This window comes from Lissotriton vulgaris, unplaced genomic scaffold (assembly GCF_964263255.1).
Source record: "Lissotriton vulgaris unplaced genomic scaffold, aLisVul1.2 SCAFFOLD_637, whole genome shotgun sequence".
In the NCBI taxonomy this organism is placed as follows: Eukaryota; Metazoa; Chordata; class Amphibia; order Caudata; family Salamandridae; genus Lissotriton; species Lissotriton vulgaris.
This window is the reverse complement of record NW_028245984.1, coordinates 517,501-537,912: the sequence shown is the minus strand read 5'-3', so window position 1 is coordinate 537,912 and position 20,412 is coordinate 517,501. Positions and strand designations below refer to the sequence as shown.

At 44.9% G+C, this 20,412-nt stretch overlaps 1 protein-coding gene across 1 annotated transcript in view; it reads right to left on the bottom strand.

Annotated features, from left to right (window-relative positions):
• LOC147666195 (T-complex protein 1 subunit gamma) overlaps nt 1-20,412 on the bottom strand; it is a 205,537-nt gene that overhangs the window by 93,183 nt on the left and 91,942 nt on the right. The window contains exons 7-10 of the mRNA XM_086949220.1: nt 15,591-15,777; nt 15,018-15,167; nt 14,687-14,819; nt 6,239-6,320 (exon numbers count right to left, since the gene is read on the bottom strand). Coding sequence (XP_086805346.1) covers nt 6,239-6,320; nt 14,687-14,819; nt 15,018-15,167; nt 15,591-15,777 — 552 coding nt within the window. The remainder of the gene's footprint in view (nt 1-6,238; nt 6,321-14,686; nt 14,820-15,017; nt 15,168-15,590; nt 15,778-20,412) is intronic.

Sequence of the window (20,412 nt, the reverse complement as noted above, 5' to 3'; positions counted from 1 at the left end):
AGTCGCTAAGCACTTGGTGAAGACCCTGGGAGCAGTAGTGACCCCGAACGGCAGAACTTTGAATTGGTAATGCTGATTGTTGATCGTGAACCGGAGATCTATTTTGTGACTTGGGTGAATGGGAATGTGGAAATATGCATCCTTGAGGTCCAGGGTGGCTAGGAAGTCGCTTTGACGTAGCAGCGGCAGAACCTGTTGTAAGGTTAGCATGTGAAAGTGCTCCGAAAGGATGTATTGGATGAGGGGTCTGAGGTCTAGAATGGGCCGCAGGGACCCATCCTTTTTCGGAATCAAGAAGTACAGAGAGTACACCCCTGTACCCCACTCTTCTACAGGCACGAGTTCTATGGCTCCTTTTTGCAGCATGGAGAGTACTTCTTGCTGCAATAAGTGTGTGTGCTCTGCGGACATAGGACGGTTTCTTGGGGGTATGTTGGGGGGGGGGGGGGGGGGGGGTGGACGTCAGTTCTAGACAATAGCCGTACCGGATAAGTTGTCTCACCCACCTGTCTGTTGTGATGTCTTCCCAGATTGGCAGGAACTGCTGGAGTCTCCCCCCCAACAGGTGTTAGATGGTCGGGGGGCAGTGACAATAAGTCACTGTTTGTTGGGAGCGGAGGACCTGGCGTTGTTATTGCTGCGGCCTCTCCCTTTGGCGCTGTTCCCACGGTATCCACCCCTGGTGTTTTTAGTGTAGGTAGATTGCGTGTTGCCGTTGGCGTACTGGGAATGCTGTAGAGCCTGTCCTCTTGTTGCTCCCCTGTTACCGGAGCGACAAAAGGAACTGCCCCGAAACTGCTGGGACTGGAGAGCCCCCATGGATTTCGCTGTCTCTGTGTCCTTTTTCATTTTCTCAAGTGTTGTGTCAACTTCCGGTCCAAACAGGAAGTCCGGAATAACCGGCTGATTGAGAAGAGTAGTTTGGATTTCGGATTTAAACCCTGAGATGCGCAGCCATGCATGGCATCGCAGCATTACGCTAGTATTTACTGCCCTTGCTGCTGTGTCTGCTGCGTCCAGTGCGCATTTGATTGACGCATTAGAGATCAGTTTCCCCTCTTGTATAACCATTTCTGCAGCTTCTCTGTACATATCAGGCATGTGCTGCAGTAACTGTTCTAGGGTGTCGTAGTGTGCCCTGTCGTATCTAGCCAACAGGGCCTGTGTATTGGCTATTCTCCAAATGTTAGCGGCTTGCGCTGCCACACGTTTTCCAGACGCTTCAAAGATCTTTGACTCTTTGTCCGGAGGGGGAGCGTCACCAGTGGATTGAGAGTTAGCCCTTTTGCGCGCATTAGCCACCACGAGGGAGTCCAAGGGGAGCTGGCCTTTGATATGGGTGGGGTCCACTGGGGCAGGCCTGTATTTCTTGTCGATCCGGGGGTTGATAACCCTGGCTTTGGTTGGCTCCTTGAAAATGTCTGTTGCATGCTTGAGGACCCCTTTAAGCATGGGTAGAGTCTTAGTGGAGCGTTCAGATGTGGAGAAGGTGTCAAATAAGAAATCTTCATCCACTGGCTCGGCATGCATTTCGACGTCATGGTTAAGGGCTGCCCGCTCTATCAATGCATTAAATGCTGCAGTGTCCTCAGTTGGAGATGGTTTAACATTGTAGGACTGAGAGTCCGGAGTGGTATGGGGGTCATCAGGGTCATCGCCTTGATCTCCTGCCCCTGACCATTGATGCGAGACATCCTGATCAGTGTCAGTGTTGTAAGAGTAGGCCATTTGGCCATAATCCACATTCAAGTCTTCCTCACTCTGTGCTGGAGAATGAACTATTTGTTGCGAATAGTCCTGAAATGGTTCAAAAAGAACCGGAGAGGTAGAAGAGACCATCTTCTTTTTGAGGGGAATCCTGTAACCTTCCAAAGGATGTTCAGGCACGATCTTCCGCTTGTGGACGGTAAGCCTGCCCGACTCAGAGTCAATAAACAGTTTTGCCTGGTTGTCGTAAGAAGGCTTGTGATAGACGACCTGTTCGTGTGTGGACTTGGAGGACATCTTCGCCATCTTGGAAGCCTCGGCGGTGAGATGCTTTGGGCGGGCCGTGGGCGGAAGCCCAAACTTTATTGGCGCTGAGCCCGCAGGTTTCGAACTTGAAGCGACTGTTTCGGGTTTCTTCGACGCCTGTGTAGGCCGCTCGGTTGACAATGTCGAATCGAGCTCCCGGCGCGGTGCGCCTCCATCCTTGGGCGTCAACGACACTTTCGGGGCGTCTTTGGTCGTGGGTTCAACCCGTTTTCCAAGCCCAGCCTTGAGTCCTGAGAGGTGTGGCTCGAGACTTTTACTCAACTGAAGGCTTTTGCCCTTCTCGCCATGTTTGGTCGTCAACATCGGCGCCGAGCCCTTCGAGGCGACGTGCTTGCTGGTCGAGGCCTGCTTCGATGTCCCAGTCTTGGAGCCGACGGGCATCTTCGGCGCCGAAGGATCGTCGGCAGCCTTAGTGGAAGCGTGCGTCGGCGAACCGACCACCATCTTGAGTAGTTTCGGTTTCGATTTCGCAGAATCGACTGATGGCTCCTTTGAAAGGGTCTTAGCCTGGCTTTGGCGCGGGGCTGTAGACCGTGAGGAAGGATCTTGGCTAAGGCCTTTCGGCGATGCCTCGACCGGAGCCGGAGGGGGCGGAATGTTAATGATAGGCCCCGTAACTGCGGGCGGACTCTGTTCTCCACCGGAGTCGTCATCAACGGCCCCAAGTGCCTCATCGTCGTCCCCTACCTAGACGACGTCTTGGTCGTGGACGTATTCCTCGGCTTGCTCGTCCACCTCGAAATTGGAGTCCTGCTCCGACGCCGGTTCCGACATTTCTTCGGGAACGTCCTCTTCCTCATCTTGGAAGAGTTCCTCGTCTCCGGCATCGAAGATGTTCGCAGGTGCCGGTGCCGACTGTTGGGCCGGCTGCCTCGCCGCGCGTCGAAGTTTAATAGTTTTCTTTGAGCGGAACCTCGAGCAGGGGAAACATTTTGACTCGTCATGGTCGGGGGACAAACATGTATTGCACACTGGGTGCACATCCAAGTTCGAATTTTTTGAATTACAAATGGGGCACCGCTTAAACGGGGTCCGTTCCATCGTCGATTTAGTCTGGGCCTGTGTTGTCGACAGAAATTACTTCTTTCGACGTCGATTGTAGAACCGAAAGGGACAGGCACCGAACGATACAATACCTACGCTGTGAAGTCCTTTTGGCCTTAGCAATAGAAAGAGTACAAGTTTTTGAACTGGAGTCGAGATTAGACATCCGAACCCAATGGCGGAAAAAAACAATCTGGGGATGGAGAGGATGCCCATGCGCACTATAGTCCAGGGGAGGAGCCACCTATCTCGTGATACTTCGAAGACTTTCCAGGACAACAATGTGCAATCATCCGGACCCAACACTAGGCGGCGATCTATGCACAGATATGAATTCAGCAGCCCTCATGCCTCGAACATATTATAACTGTGGGACTCCCGCCTCGATACTGGGAATGATTCAGGCATGTGAATCTATGAAAGATACCCCAATACTGGATAAACCAAGCTGGATTTCCTCTCAGATATCACTCCCTTAGACCGTCCTTCCCTCTCCTTTACACCTCGGTGAGGAGATTCACCAGGACTACACCCTTCAGATCTACGAGTGGTTTTTAAGGCCTTACCAGGACGCTCTTAAGAAGGCGAAGGAGTGGCTCTACCCCTTTTTGCAAACCTTCTGGAAACTGTTAAGAGGATATCGTCACTATCACTGGAAACTGGTTCCTTCCTGGACTTAAGCTTCTGGAACCAGGTCAAAAGACCGCCCTCACGGTCTCGCAGAGATTTTGTAGAGAAAGTGTGGCATATTTTACAGTCTGCTGCCTTGTGGTCCGAATACAGACAGTAAATACAATCCTTGTGCTGGTCTTCCACATACAACCTCTTCTTAGCATAAGTTGCATAGGCTTTAAAGAGAGCTTTCTTCTCCTTATCAGACATCTTGACACAAAGTCCAAGCAGGTCTTGAAGAAAATACTGGTGAAAAAACTAGATTTAAGGATAATAGGAAAAAACTGAGCAGAGCTCAGTGGAAACTCCCTAGCACAACGTGCAGTAAAAAATCTGAGGTTCCGAGTTTCTCTCAGGAGGGTTCTAACGGGTGAAGCTAATCTGATTGGTTGCTCATTTTGTTTGGTCTCTTTTACTAAAAGAGGTGGCTAGGTTGCAAAATAAGAATGGTGCAGGCGGACCAGAATTGTTTTTTCCCTAGTCACTCGACTATCCGGAGTATACATTGGCTTAACAGAGTGCTGGAACAGGCCCCATCCCACTGGCCCTTCAAAGCCTGTCAGGTGATAGATCTAGTACATGCATTTGACATAGATGATTTGGGAAAGATTTGTGGCACTCTTGCAGAGGTGGCTTCGGATGAGATTGCTTAGTATCATTTTCCTATTCTAAATGGGCCCCCAGTGCGAAGGTCAAGATGGGTCAGCTTATCTCTGCCCCTTTTGCGATCAATCTGGGTACACGTCAGGGATGCCCACAGCCACCTCTTATTTGTGTAGGCAATGGAGTCGTTAGCCCAAAAGCTGCAGAACGCATGGCAGGAGTGGGGCATCCTCCTGAGAGCAGAGCTTCATGCAGTTTCCCTATACATGGATGATGTTCATGTCTACATACGGGACATGAGACAAGGGCTAGGAAGCATTGAGCTGGTTCTCGACCCACATGAGCAACAATGCCCCTTTGATATCCAAGTACATTCTTGGACATTACAAATAAATAGGGAAGACATTTTGATAACTGTTTGCAGTATATCACTCTCCTCTCAAAGGGAAGCACTGGCAAGTAAAGAAGCATTTAAATTAACATTTTACTTACCTGAAGAAAAAAAAAAATCACTCTCGAGAAGTAATTACTTGATCTTGGTGTTAAAACATATTTATAGGTTTTACTTTTCCAAATTATTCTTGGATTATTCTTGTGTGTGTCATTTATTACCTGTGTGTCATTTATTGCGTCTGAGTACAACAAATGCTCAGCACTACCCTCTGATAAATCTCAACTGCTCGCCCACATTACCACAAAAGAGCATTTGGGTTTGTTATTGGCGTCTCTGTAAACAAATAAGGGCTGCCTGGCCTCTACTCAGTGTATACTATATAGAGAACCAGCTTCCTACAGCGCTTTGCAACCATTCTTAGGCTCCTGGGTTTTCCATCGGGCATAACTGCAGAGGCACAGCAGACAGATGATAAAGTGTTATGCTAGTCAAACCTGTGACTAGTGAAGACTACACTGTAGGTTTCTTTCAAGGGCCCATGGAGGTGACCAGGATACAGGAGCCAGTTATCAGCTTATATTCATCAAAATGGAGGGAAAATAACAGGACAGTGAGGGCAACGAAGAAGGTGGTACTGATGGATGGCTATAGGCTTCTATCCCCCCCCCCCTTCCCCTCCCCTTGAGAGGAGTGATGAAGCAGCCTGATGAGCTGGGGGTTTGGAAGATATAGGTTATCTTTGGATTTCTTGGACATGAATGGCTGTGAAATGGAGTGGATGAATGGTTCTACTGGTTATGCTATATTGGGCTGCTCGTGCTTTTGTCTCAATAAAATGTTCCTCTGTGCAAAAACAATTTTAAAGTCTGCGGTTCTACAAAAAATAAAAAATATAAAAGGGAAAGGACACTCTGCCAAGTACAGAATGCACTGGAAAACACAAACAAAAACAAGCAGCCAAAAGAGCCAATTGTGTTCAAGAAAGCAGGTGAGAAGATCTATTTAGAATTCACGTTCGGTAACATTTGTGGCAAGACTCTGAACAAGGGAGACACTAGGGTGAGGGATCAGTACGGGAAAAATGGAAGCTTAATGTAGAAAAAGAACATTCTCCAGAACCCCGGATTTAGGCAGAACATGTTCCAATAAAAAAAAAATGTTTTAAACAAAAGGATGTCCATGTTGAGAAATTGAATTAGCAAATTAATCTAAAACTTGAAAATGATGAGAATAAACTTCCCAGAAGCAAATTATCAACTTTAAAAAAAGTATAAGTGTGTGACTAAGTTTACATTTAGTACATAACTTGTTTGACAAATGTGTGTACAATAGATATTTATTTAAAAAAATAAAAAGGCAATTTATGTATCTACAAATACTTCACTATTGCTTGCTTTAAATACTTTGACTTAAAATGACAGATTCCTAGAGCTGTATAATAATTGTTAACAACTTTTACTCAGAAAACAATCCGTAAGTGCCTGAACATACCGTGCAATTCTGTTGTTATCAGTTTTCCTGACTCTGCGAATAGCAGTTATGTTGGCTTTTACCAAATAATGTTGGGCCAAATCTGAAAAAAAAAATATTTAAATAAAAATCAAAGAAACAAAAAGGGCTAAGACACTTCCAGCATTTTTATTAGAAAGACATGTTACTTACTTGTAATCCTAGTTCTCATTGACCGGAATCTTCATTTGAGTCACTAGCATTTACCAGTCATGTCTACATATGAAATCCCAGAGCACTTGAGAACGTGTGTATGCACGTACATGGCACTGCCACTGTGCAAACCTAGACAAAGGCAGAAAAATCATTCTGAAGGGTCAAAGAAAAGCATAAAGTGAACGAGTTCGAGGTAGCGGAGGTACGGATGGTTAATGCTTTTTGATGTAGTGTTCTTTAAAGAGGAGAGTCTTCAACTTTTTCCTAAATTGGCACAGCATTGGCGTGGTCCTGATAAATACGAACACAAGTTACTTACCTGTAAACTGTGGTTCTCCAGTATTGGTGTCTTTCATAGATTCACATGCTTGAATATGCCCCGTCGTCGAAGTGGGAGTCCCACGGTACATAAAATAGCAGTAATATATGCATACACAAGTAAAATTATTATAATTATAAAATACATATATACATATATATACATATACATATATATAAAATACAGTTAACTCAAAAGTACCATGGAACTGAATAGACCCATAGAAAAGCCTAAGGGAGAAACTCAACTTGGTAACATATCAGTGTCATTATGTTTTGGTCCAAATTCCAGCCAATCAGGCTGCAGTTCCCTCTAGAACCTTCTCCTCAGAAGCCCAAGACCTCAGATTTTCGTAGCACATAGTGCCTGAGGAGAAGAGAGCCGGTGTCTTTCATAGATTCACATGCTTGAATAAGAGTAGAAAGCAGTAAGCACCATATAAGTCATAAAGGTAACAGTAAATTCAAGCATATAATAAACATCATATTAAAGAGAAAACCTTTATAACTGGAGGCGGGTAGCAACAGAGGCTCACCTTTATTGGAAAAGATTCTGCAGCACCGCTTGTCCGACTGCTGCATCAGCGGCGTCTGTTGACTGCAGACAGTAGTGCTTCGTAAAAGTATGGCTGCTCGACCACGTAGCAGCTCTGCAAATGTGTCGTAGAGGTACCCCCGCAAAAGGGGCAGTAGAGGCTGACACAGCTCTAGTGGAATGAGCACGTACTGAAGCTGGAAGAGGCTTGCCAGCCCGTTGATGACAAAAGGTAATAGTGGAGGAAATCCACCTAGTAATAGTCTGTTTGGTAACAGGTTGTCCTTTGCAGATCGGGCCGTAGCCCAGATTTCCTGATGGATGCAGTGCGCTGAATGTAAAAATTAAGGCAACGTTTCACATCCAGGGAATGTGGATTAGGAAAGTTTTTAAAATGATTGGTTCGTTGCGATGGAAATCACTGGGAACTTTGGGAATAAATGTTGGATTAGTACGTAGTGTAACAGTCTCCTTTGAAAACTGAAGAAAAGGAGGCTGAATTGTGAATGCCTGAATGTCACTGACACGCCTAGATGACGTCAAGGCGAGCAATAGGGCAACTTTCCACGTCAGGAATTTTAAGCTTGCTGAATGGATGGGTTCAAAAGGAGGTAGGAGGAGCTGAGACAAAACCAGGTTTAAGCGCCAAGCAGGCGGAGGACACCGAATGGGTGAAAACATACGGAAGAGGCCCTTGAAAAACTGCTGGATGATTCTAGATGAATACAGTGAGTTCGAACCATCATGGCGGAAGCTGGAGAGAGCCGCTAGAAATACCTTCAGAGTGGAGTGGGAAAGACCTGACTTTGCAAGGGATAGGAAGAAAGGCAGGATCTGTTCTGGTTTGGCGGTCATTGGATCCAAGGATTTGGTATGACACCAGACACAGAAACGCTTCCACTTCAACTGATAGGTTTTAATGGTGGAAGGAGCACGAGCGTGCGCCAAAACCGCTCTACAGTCAGCGTCGGTGGTTAGACGTGCAAATTCATGGTGTTCAGGTTCCAGGCATGGAGCTATGCCGGATCCGGATGGCAAATCTGCCCCTGCTGCATCGTGAGGTGGTGAGGCAACGGATGAAGCGGAATTGGCTCGCTCTGGGAGAACAAGAGAAGGTCAGGAAACATGGGCGCCTCGGCCACTTGGGTGCGATCAAGATGACTTGGCAGGGTTGAAGCCTCATCCTGTGCAACAAGCGTGGAATCAGAGGAAGCGGAGGAAAAGCGTAGCTGAATGCGTTCAACCAGCTGATCGAAAATGCATTTCCGCTCGACTCTCTGTGGGGATTAAGACTTGCAAAGCGTTGGCATTTCTTGTTGGTGATAGTCGCAAAAAGATCTATCTGCGGATGGCCCCACTGGAGGAAAATGAACTCCAGAGTTGGTTGATTGAGTTCCCACTCGTGGTTGTCCGAGAAAGACCTGCTGAGTGTGTCCGCCAGAACATTGGAAACACCTGGCACATGTATGGCAGTGAGATTAATCTGGTGACGAATCTCCCAATTTCAGATCTCCTGTGCTTGTTGGGAAAGCAAAAGAGACCTGGTGCCGCCCTGCTTGTTCAGGTAATGCATGCTGGTGGTGTTGTCTGTTCTCACCAGCAGAGATTGACCTTGAACGATCCGTTGAAGACTTCAGGGCTAGGAAGATCGCCAGAAGCTCTAGGCGATTTATATGCCAAGTGCGTTGGACCGCAGTCCATTTTCCTTGCACTGACAGGCCTTCGAGATGTGCTCCCCAGCCCTCCAGGGATGCATCGGTTGTAAGCGTTGGAGTAGTGTCTTGAAAAGACAGACCTTTTGAAATGTTTGGAGGGTGAACCAACCACTCCAGAGCCCTTTGGATGCGGGGCGTGAGAAGGATCCTGTCGTTGAACGATCATGAAATCTGCTCCCACTGCTTGTCTAACTCCTCTTGGAGGACCCTCATATGTAGTCTGCAGTGGGGAATCAACTGTATGGCAGAAGAGGCCATGCTGAGGAATGATTTCAACCTCCGGACTGAAACGTACAGTTTTGACTGGAGTGATCGTACCATCCGGAGCATACGGTCTTGTTGTTCCTGGGAGACAAAAACCATTGCCAGATGAGAATCTAGTGAGGCTCCTAGAAAATCTCGCAGTTGAGATGGGCGAATGTGTGATTTCTGGTAATTGTTGGAAAGGCCCAAGTCTTGAAACCGGGAGAGGCAAGACTGTATATGCTGGATTGCCAGTTGAAGATTCGGAGCCTTTGTGAGACAATCGTCCAGGTATGGCTAAAATTGTATGCCTCGTAGGCGTAGAAAGGCAGCTACCGGGGCCATGCTCTTGGTAAAGACCCTCTGTGCTGAACGGAGGCCGAATGGTAGGACCTTGAATTGGAAGTGCAGGTGTCCGACTGAAGCGCAGATACTTCCTGTGTCTGGAGTGAATTGGCACATGGAAATATGCGTCCTGGAGGTCGATCGTTGAGAAGAATTCCCCTGGATTGAGGTAATTCAGGATTTGAAGCAGAGTTAGCATCTGAAAGGTTTTGGAAATGATTAATTTATTCAGGGCCCGTAAATCCGAAATTGGACGCCATTCTCCCGACTTATTCTTGACTAAGAAAAACCGGGAATAGAATCCCTTGCCGTGTTCACCTAGCAGCACTACCTCGATGGCTCCTTTTTGGATCAATAATTTCACCTGGGCCAAAAGTTCTTTGAGGTGGGGAGAGGGTGACCCCGAAGGTGGACGAGTGGGAGGGAATTTTGTGAACTCCAGGGTATGGCCTTTGGAGATAACGTCCAGGACCCATTGGTCGGAGGTGATTTCAGACCATTTGCAAAAGTACTTTGAGATGCGACCTCCAAGATGCAGTCGGCAGACGAAAGGAACTGAGACTGTCACTGTTTTTTGTTGTTTGCGCCACCTCTTTCCGTTGGTATGGTCTGGAGGAAGACTGGCGATTTTGGTTTTGGTAAGAACCTCTCTGCCGGTTATCGCTGTAGGTATTGTATGAGCGATACTGGCCTGATCCACAAAAAGTAGAGGAGCCACCGCCTCTACCTCGTGCCCCCCGAAAGGGCCGCTTTTTATATTGGGGAGTACCTAAGGACTTTGTGGTGTCCGTGTCCTTTTTGATCGCCTCAAGAGCATCGTCTACATGCTTGCCAAATAAAGACTCTCCATCGTAGGGCAAGTCAAGGACTTTTGCTTGTACTTCGGGCGAAAGGTTGTAGATTTCAGCCAGCCTTGACGCCTCAAGACTGCAGCCAGAGCTAATTGGCGAAAGCCCGTGGATGAAATGTCGAGCGCACATTCGATAATTTCAGACGAGATTACCTCTCCCTCCTGGATAATGGCATGCGCTTCTGCGCGGATGGCCTCAGGTATTTGAGGAATCAGTGCGGCAATCTCGGACCACATCTGGTGGTCGTAACGGCCCAGAATAGCCAAGGTATTTGCCGCCCTGACAGTAGTGGCCGCCATTGTAGTAAACTTTTTTCCTATAGAGTCCAACTTGCGGCCTTCCTGATCAGGAGGAGACGTGAGTGGTGTAGCCGGATTACGAGATCTTTTCTGTGCTGCTTGAGTAATAACCAACTGCTTTTGGTTGTGACACCAAACAGGCTGGAGCGGACACTGGAGCCTTATATTTTTTTGTCCAATCTGGGTAAGACTGCAGGTACTGAATTTGAATGTTCCATTAGTTTAAGGCCCTCCATTCAAATAAAGTCAATAATTGGAATTGTGTGTGATTGTCTTTGTGAAACGTCCTTAAAATCATACAGGAAGCATTCACTTTCATGTTGCTGTTTCTCGACAGTGAGATGAAAGCGTTTCGCAGCACGGACCATTAAATTATGGAAGTTTGCAATGTCCACTGGAGGCGATGCAAGAGGTGAGGTGGGCGGAGTGGAAGGTGTTTGAGCCCTGTAATTGTGCCACTCATTCATATCGACGTAATAGTCGTCCGTGTTGAGGAGCAGGAGCCTCATTGTCATTATCTGGACAAATTCCTCCCGGTGACGCGGGTGGAACCGGAGCAGGTGCTGGTTGAGGTTGAGGCTGGGGAGGAGGTTGTGATGCAGGTGTAGATGGAGGGAACCTACGGTTATAGTCATCAAGCATGTGCTGCAAATTTTTATTGTGTAACTGGTTCTGAAGTTACTGGTTCTGCTTCGTCAACAGGAAATAAATCATTCCCACCTTCGACGTATTACTCTTAGTCACCCTCATCACTGTACTCCTGGCACTTAATGTGCAAATCAGATAGACTAGATGCCTGTCCAAACAGTTGTTCCACCTCCGATTCATGGTCGGATTCTTCTCCACCAGATTGAAACAAATTTTCTGGAAGACTGGCTCCACTCCTTATTGGACTTATTTGAATGAGAGGCACAGTCTTCAAGGTAGAAGCAGTAACCACTGTAAAAGTGGTAGCTGTAGTGGTACGACCAACCGGAGGCGCTGAAATATAACATTTTTTCGTCGTCGACGAAGATTTCTGGTCAGTCGACGAAGCTGTCGACGATATTGGAGCTTTGGTCGTCGATGACGAAGTAACCGTCGACGACGAAGTAACCGTCGACGGAGTCGTCGTCGCTGATGTGATGGCCGTCGGAGGCGCCGTCGACGAGGTTGTCGTCGACGAGCTTCTTTTAGATGACTTAGTCTTAGTCGTCGGTATTCGCGTTGACGACGGAACCGTCGACTGTGTTCGCGTCGACTATGGAAGCGTCGACGATTTCTTCGTCGATGGTACCTACTTGACACTCGTCGACAAGATCTTAACAATCGACGTAATGGGTCTCGTCTCTTGGGCTGACGTGGACGAGGTGATAGTCGACACAGCAGTGGATGACATAGAACAGGTCGTCATCGACGTAGAGGTTACAGACTTAGTCGTCGCTGAAGACATCGACGGGCGTGTAGACTGGCCCATCGACGAGCCAATGCCCGATTTCTGAGAGGAAAGCAAGGCTTTGGGCGCAGACGTCAGAGAACCAGGTCCCGTAGACGTGCCTTGAAGCAAATCCTGTGGGGAAACAATCCTGGGGGATTCCAACAGTCTACTCTTCTTAAGAAAAGGAGATGGAACCTCAGTTTCAGACCCACGCTTCTGAGAGGATCTGGAAATGCCGAAAGAAAAACTTTCTACATCAGAAACCACAGACTCTGAAGTCTTCAACTTCTGTAGCCACAGAAGGAGACGGGCCTCTCTATCCCTCAGAGTCTTGGGAGGAAAAGTGCAACAGTACTTACAGTTCTTAACCTCGTGGTCTGGGTAGAGACAGTAAATGCATTTACTGTGAGGATCCTCATGAAAAAGGCGCAGTTCACCACAGGAACGGCAGGCTTTAAACAAAGATTTCTTATTTGAAGACATTTTTGAAGAAACAACAACTAGAGTAGAAGAAAACTGAGCAGATGTGCAGTAGAAAATCTGAGGTCTTGGGCTTCTGAGGAGAAGGTTCTAGAGGGAACTGCAGCCTGATTGGCTGGAATTTGGACCAAAACACAATGACACATATGTTACCAAGTTGAGTTTCTCCCTTAGGCTTTTCTATGGGCCTATTCAGTTCTATGGTACTTTTGAGTTTACTGTATTATATATATTTTGGTTTTCTCCTAACCTTCTGACTGCCATAAAATCATAGGTCATCTTCAATTTTAATTTCGTCTTCTGTTCATAAATTAGTACAGTACTTTACATGAAAAGGTATAATTTAATACCAAATCATTGTACATAAATGGATGGATCTGACTGTTAATACTTTATGTAAATACTTTATTTAGAATTGTCGGTTCCGAGTTACCATTTGTACTTCACATTAATTTTACACATTCATATGTAGGACGGAACCTAATTTGATGTAAATACTTTATTTAAATTAATGGTTCAGGATTACTTTTGGTACTTTACGTTAATTGTACATATGTATGTATATATTTACAAACATGTACTGACCATGTGCTTACTATGCTGGGTTGGTGGTCTAGATGACCATGAAAATAGTAGAGGGTACTTACACTGTATTTAAGTAAGGTCTAGACCTGTGGACTCTATGGTCCAGTGGAAGGCAGGAGCCGAAACGCGTAGACCGTCCATTTGATGCACTTTCTTTTTTGCACTGGTGTGTAAATAAAAAACGCAGAAAACTATCTGTTGCTGTGCCGTGTCTTTGGTCTACTAAATGTAGAAAGAAGAAGCTGTGGCAATATATATATATATATATATATATATATATATATATATATATATATATATATATATATATATATATATATATTATAATATTTTACTTATATATGCATATATTACTGCTATTTTATGTACCGTGGGACTCCCACTTCGACGACGGGGAATATTCAAGCATTTGAATCTATGAAAGACACCCCTAATACTGGAGAATGGGATATTCCACCTCATGCAGGCATAGATGGAAAAGGCCTGGTGCCTTTTTTTCTCCACACTTTAGCCTGCAATCTGATTGTGTACAACTCACACATCCATACAAGAACTTTTTCTTGGGGAGAAAAAAAATGGCCTATATGCATCTTACAATTGTAAAATGTCATTGTAATAGAATGAATAAATCTTCAAACTTATTTCTTTTAAAGCTCTCCAATTGTCCAACTGGAATTTTTAAGGTATTAGCTGTAGATTCGGACACTCTCAGAGTGAGCGTTTGGTCTACAAGGGAAGGATAATTTAAGCTTTTTGTTAACACCTAATTATATGAGAATAGCTATCTTAAAATTTACGAATTAGACATGAGTAAATACATGCAAATGCATGATCCACAACTGGGGAAAAAAAAACTTAAGGTCTTCGGTTTTGTCCAGACTGAAACTAGTGACATCTGGTGTCTGTAGAGCTTTCTCAGCTTGAGACAAGGGATAGACAAAGGTTGGTCCGGAAATGGAAAATCATATGAAAACTATTTTGGGAAGGAAACCTAGGTAAGCTTCCATGACCACTCTATTGTTATGACACATATGTTTTACTACAACACAATGGTTTTATTTCACTAACCCTGCAGGCCTATATCACAGCCTCAAGAAAGGCTTCATTCTAAAATAAACGCTGCAATTAAGTTTTATGGAGAGACTGAAAGGCAGTACTTCTATCCTTTGAAAGAATTACTCCTGAAGGAGAGAAGGTTTAATAATTGGAAAAATTTTTATCCATTCTCTCCATTAAATCGTTTTGGCTCAATCAAAACACTTGTTTTGTTTGATCCATGAAGATACACAAAACTTAACAGACGCGAAACTCAATTCTACTATTACGTTCTACATTGTCAAAACAAAAAAAGGCAACTTATCTTATATTTGCAGAGCAATTAATAACTGGAACAAGCAGCCTTGAGTGCCCAGAAGGAACAAGGACCACAACTCTTTTCAGTGAGAAAAAAATCCACATTTTAAATAGTGCAGAATTACACAATTACCTGAGATTCCTTTTTCTGTGAAGATGACATCTGGTTTTAGACGGATGATATCCTCGCAAATCTGCTGAATATATTCTTCCTCCATTTGTAGAATACGAGCAAAGTCTTCCTCTTTAGTAATTTCAATCTCTGTCTGAAGGGATAGAGGCACATCAGAAAGCCTAGTTAATGTTTCAAATGACCAGAAACTGTTTTTCTTCAAAACAACATTCCCTTAAGCAAAACCACGGTAACAGTTTATACAAAATGGTCAAGGGCCCAAAGATTGAAGGATCACATTACATTCTACATTGTTATCCACCAGTCTGCAAAACAAACCAACTAGCCTCACCTGACTCTCTCCTTTCTTGTACTCCAAAGAGCAATCCAACAAGACAATGCGAGGGTTCTTGATGTGCCTGCGCATTTTAGGGTGAGTGATGTCTTTGTTTACCATAACACCACGGAGCACACACGACTCTTCAACGATACCTCCAGGAATCTGGCAAAGGACCAACACAAAAAATGAAATAAAGAAAAGCTGCAGACATTTTTTATAAAAAATAAAATAAAATCTTTTTCCAACAAACCGCTGTTCCCAGTCGGTTGCTAGCTAGACTCAAACTATATCAGCAACCACAGGACAAGCTAAAACTTCAGTCCTATGCCACCCCTTCAATTTCCACTCCCCTTTGATTAAGCTGTCAAACAAAAAGCTACGCTCGCTTCCTATGCTGAAAGGCAGCTCCTTCGGCACGGTTCAAGTTATTAACCACTGTGAAAACACTTGTCTTTATTATTGCATACATTGCACTGACTATCCCTGCTCCAACTCACAAGGTCTGCACGGATTACAAAGCCCATCGCTCTATAGTTATTCAGGGCCATTTTTGAAAGTGATAAAGCAGGTCACTTGGCTATGTACCTTTTCAACTTTTGCATACTTCTTTATATCAATTTCTTTCCTGCCATTTTCTTCAAACTCCACCGTTTTCACAGCATCAAGGGCAATGTTGCATGCCAGGTCAGCCCAAAGGTTTATCACTTTGGTGTTGATAGCACTGTTTATTATCTTCAGCATCATTTCACGGTTGTTCACATCTACCGGGGTGCTGTGACAAATCAAAAAAACTACGTGAGATTGGAGGCTCAATTTAACGTAAAACCCCCAGATTCCAGCGTATTGTGCTGCAGTGTTCCACTCATGAGGAACTAGAAAGGAATGACAGATACAGATATAAGGAGTTCAGCTTTTAAAATTATGAAGCGTTCTGAGAAGGCTTGCACACAAAAACCCACATAGCCTAAAAGTGTAAGAAGGTAGCAGACTCTTAATGTCTTAAATGAAGAAAAGGGTGAGCAAGATAAAAAAAAAAAAAGGACATACTTGTGGATAGTCAGTGTGGTCATTTAACTTAGAGTGGCACAACATACAAATTACCCATCACACTAATATTCTACAAATATAGAATCTTCGAAAAGAAAGCATTAAGAGATCAAAACTTGGCAAATGAATAAGTAAGCAAATATGATTTAAGACAGAAATTGGGAAAAGATTTAGTTTATGGTACTACAACAAAAAGGAATACGCAATTCTAAAGCAAAACAAAAAGGAATACGCAATTTTAAAGCAAACAGTACATTACAGATTTTGGCTGTATATCTTTGAAATAAAAAAAGCTCAAAATTCTCATTACAGAATAGACCAAAGTTCTTCATTCAAAACAGCAGACACGCAAGTGAATATTGTGGGCAGCCAACCAGTTAAAGATACATTTTGACTAAGTAAATATATAAAACACTTTTTCATTGTTTATAGTATGTATGAAGGGAAAAAAATTATTTATCAGTAATTTAAGTACTAATGTCATGGGTATTCTCTCTTCATCCATAACATTAGAATGTTTGCTTCATCTAGTTGCTCGTGGTACAAAAGGGGGTGGTAATGGACGGAGCATCTGACCCAATCAAACACTCACACCCAGTCAAAAGATCTGGGTTTAATCCATCACCGTTCTTTAGCCCACTCTGCCACCCCAGTTCAGACATGGCTATATGCAAATCAGTCTGACCCTGTGCCTCATCTAGTTGCTCAGCACACTTTTACTTGCACAATACATTAGAAAAAACAAATCGTGCTTTTAAGCGACATCTTACCTATGAGAGACAACACTGTATATTTGGTTAATTTGGCCAATTAAACTTAGATGAAAAACTACAGTTTCTACCATAAAATGGAAAATGTAGCTAAATGTGAAATAAACAGAATATGAAAACAGGATTGAGCACTTTTTCATCATGGGATTCTTTCTACTGGCCTGAACAGTGGAATAGACAAAAAAAACTCAAAGGAAACCCTGCCTGGGAAACCCTCTCCCCAAACCAGCCACACCCTCACCCCCAGAAAATCCAAAACACTAAAGATAAAAAGATAGGCACATGTATAAAAATCTCTCTTGGCTGGAAGCTACAGTCAACAGGTTATCTGAGTTAGAATCAATACAGAAGAGTTTGTTGAAGGTAGAAATTGACCATGTAACCCTGAAAATGTTCTAAACAAGGAAATGTCCTTATGTTGATAGCTGCAGCTGCACCGCCTTTAGCAGAATGAACCGTGGGTTTGCCAGCCAAAGTTCTTGTCATTAGGATCTTGAGGTCTGTATTGTGAAAGCAAGAATGAAGCAAACAGCTCGGTAAGAGACAACTTGTTGTTTGGACTGGTGGTATTCTGGCCTTTCCAACTAATATCTTGGTGACTTCCCAACACCCAGAATGTACAACAAGACCTCTCTACTTCTGAAAAAGAGCAGGGACAATTAATGGATGCAGAAATCAGTCAACTTTACTAAGAAAAGATGGGAGAAGGATAACTCACTGCAACTGACATAAAACATAAGGCTCATTGGTACAGAGACGAAAGTGCATTAAACCTCCTGGCTAAGGTAACTGCTTTGAGGAATACCTCTTTCCAGAATAAATATTGAAGACTACTCAAAAGCAGGCAGATTTAGGGCACCTCCACCAAATACACAGGATGTTTCCTGTTTCACCACACACCAGCAAGCACAACAGCAAGGTAATTGGAAAAATACAGTATATCTTAAGGGCAAGTATAGAGCCAGTGGCACATTAAGTTGATATCTATTTTTCGCTTCTGACACAAATCCATCTTATGGTCTTGTGTGCCTTACAGGGAACCCCCAAATGGGACTGCCAGCATTTCATGTGACCATTCTAGTACAAGAGGCACATTGCATAAGAGTGTTGGAAGAAAGTGCCTCTTTTTGCATGGATAGCTCCTAATTTTTGCCTTCTTTTTATGTGGTATCAATTGTAGTGCACAGGGTCCCTGCCAACCAGGTCCCCTGTGCCAGTTCTTCTTCACTAAAAACATATCCACCATTGGTACTTCTGCCCTCTGTAAGCCCCTAGTAAATGGTACCCTGGGTACCTAGGGCCTGGGAGCTGAAGAGGGTCCCTGGGACCCCCCTCATTGGGACCATGCCACGGTCCTTGCAGCTTGTATGCCCCTGTGAGTTGAAAAATGACAGTCTACATGACACCCTGCCTGGGTGCCATGCCAGGCAGCAATGACTGGCGGTATAGGCAAGTCACCAGTCTAGCAGGCCTTACAGCCCTAAGGCAGGGTGCACTATATCACAGGTGAGGGCATATCTGCATGAGGAAATATTCCCCTACAATAGGAGGGTGCATTCCTTGATACTGTAAGTGCCAGGGAAGTCCGAGAGCACATGGGCTGGGAACTCGACAACTCTAGTTCCACAGCACCACAATGGCATCACTGAACACAGGAGTGTTTGGTACCAAACCACTTCCCTCAATTAATCCACACTGTCCGTGTGAGACCTTTTGAACCATGTACTCCAAAGGCACCTCAGAGGTGCCCCATGAAAATCTACCAACCCTGGTGTGGTCTTTGACTGGCTGTAGGCAGCCAGCCACCACCAGACATGTTTCTGGACCCCTTGGTGGAGAGCCCCGGCTCTCCGGCACCAGAAACAAATTACTTCCTGGGAAGAGGTGTCACAACTCCTCCCCCAGGATGGGCCAGTGCTCGAAGGGGGACGTTTTAATGGCCTGCAGCCTTTGTAATGCGACCCGAGCCTCTGCTGCTAGCAGGTAGATAGCCGCCCCCTGTTTACACCCCCACTTTGGGTGGGGAAACATAGAAAAATAGGTGTGCCCACCTCTGCCAACTCCACCCTCTGCATCAGACACCCACCTGCGGGGCCCACCTGCCCAGTGAAGTCTCCCCAGCAATCCTGACCTTAAGTCCAGCGTTGGCTGATCACTCCTGACCTCCACAATGACGCCTGAATCCAGAAGCTTCTCCTGAACGCGACCAACAAGTCGACTGACGTCGAAGGGGACCCCAGTACCCGAAGCCCCTGAGCCTTGGTGAGCTGAACAGACGGTGCTTCTGTGACCCCTTTCTTCCGGACCTACCACTGCTGTCTTTGGTATACCTCTTGCACCCTCCGGTGCGACGCCTGCCACTTGTCAAAAGAAGAAACCCCACTGAAGCATTTGCCACCAGATGCAGATTTTTGCACCTTGCACCTGGCTGCCCCTGTGCCGTTGGTGGTGTATGTTTGGTGCAGCTTTGTGACCCCTTCCTGTGCTAACCCCCAAAGCTTGGCCCCTGCAACCAATCCACTTACCTGCAAGCGGTGTGGCCCCAGGCCCCCCCCAGTCTCGATCGAAAAGCTTTGGGCCAAACTCGGACTTAGACCTCTGCACCCTGCCACCCCTGTGCCACTGGTGGTGTAGTTCTGGTACTCACCTGAACTTTTGGCCCGAAGACAGGTTTTTTAAGTGTGGTACTTAACTGTTAAACCACATTATTATTTTCCCCATAGGACAAAATTGAACTGCCTCAAAATTATTCCAAGTTTCGACTTTTGAAAAAGAAAAGTACCTTTATATAATATAAGATCTTGGTTTTAAAATAAATTACAAAGTATATTTTTCCAAAATTGGTGTGATCTTTTGAGTCATTTTTCCATTACTGGTAAATGTTGTGCAATATATGTCCTACACTCCTCTGTGTTTAGCCTAAGGCTGCTCACCCACACTACCACTAAGAGAGCACTTTGAGTTTTGCATTGAGCACTGTACACTTTTGGAGAACCCTTGGACTCTGCATGGTATAACCACCTATTGGGCATACCATATACAGAGCCAGCTTCCTACAAGTATAATCTGAAGAAAACTCCTCGTCCCAACAAATATTCCAATTGTTTTTTCAAAGCCGCTCTCTCCCTAACGGCTCCCTCCATATTGTATGGTTGTAGTACCCAGAGTCTGACTGAAGCATAATGAAGTCTTTCCATGTCTCTCAATCCAAATTACTGATTACCCCAAGTGAAAGATAAGTCACTGGAGAAAGGAAAGAGGTGAGACTCTGATTCTCCACAAGGTACCAGGCATCATAAGATGGTGATGAACAGTGACAAAAGGTATGCATTTTGAGAATTCTATTTCTTATTTACCAAAATGTCACATAATAGCCGCTGCACTATGCTGTGGTCCATAAACACCCACGGAGAACCGATTTCAGATTCTGACCACCAAAAATTCAAAGTGGTGCTGGGAGATAGTACATGTGTATGTCTGAAAGGGCCAATCTAATGCCATCCAGGGTTATCGTAAGAGGAGTGTGGGCATTCACAGCCTGGAACCCCCAACTGAATATTAACCTGGAGATCACTTTTTGCAATTTTGTT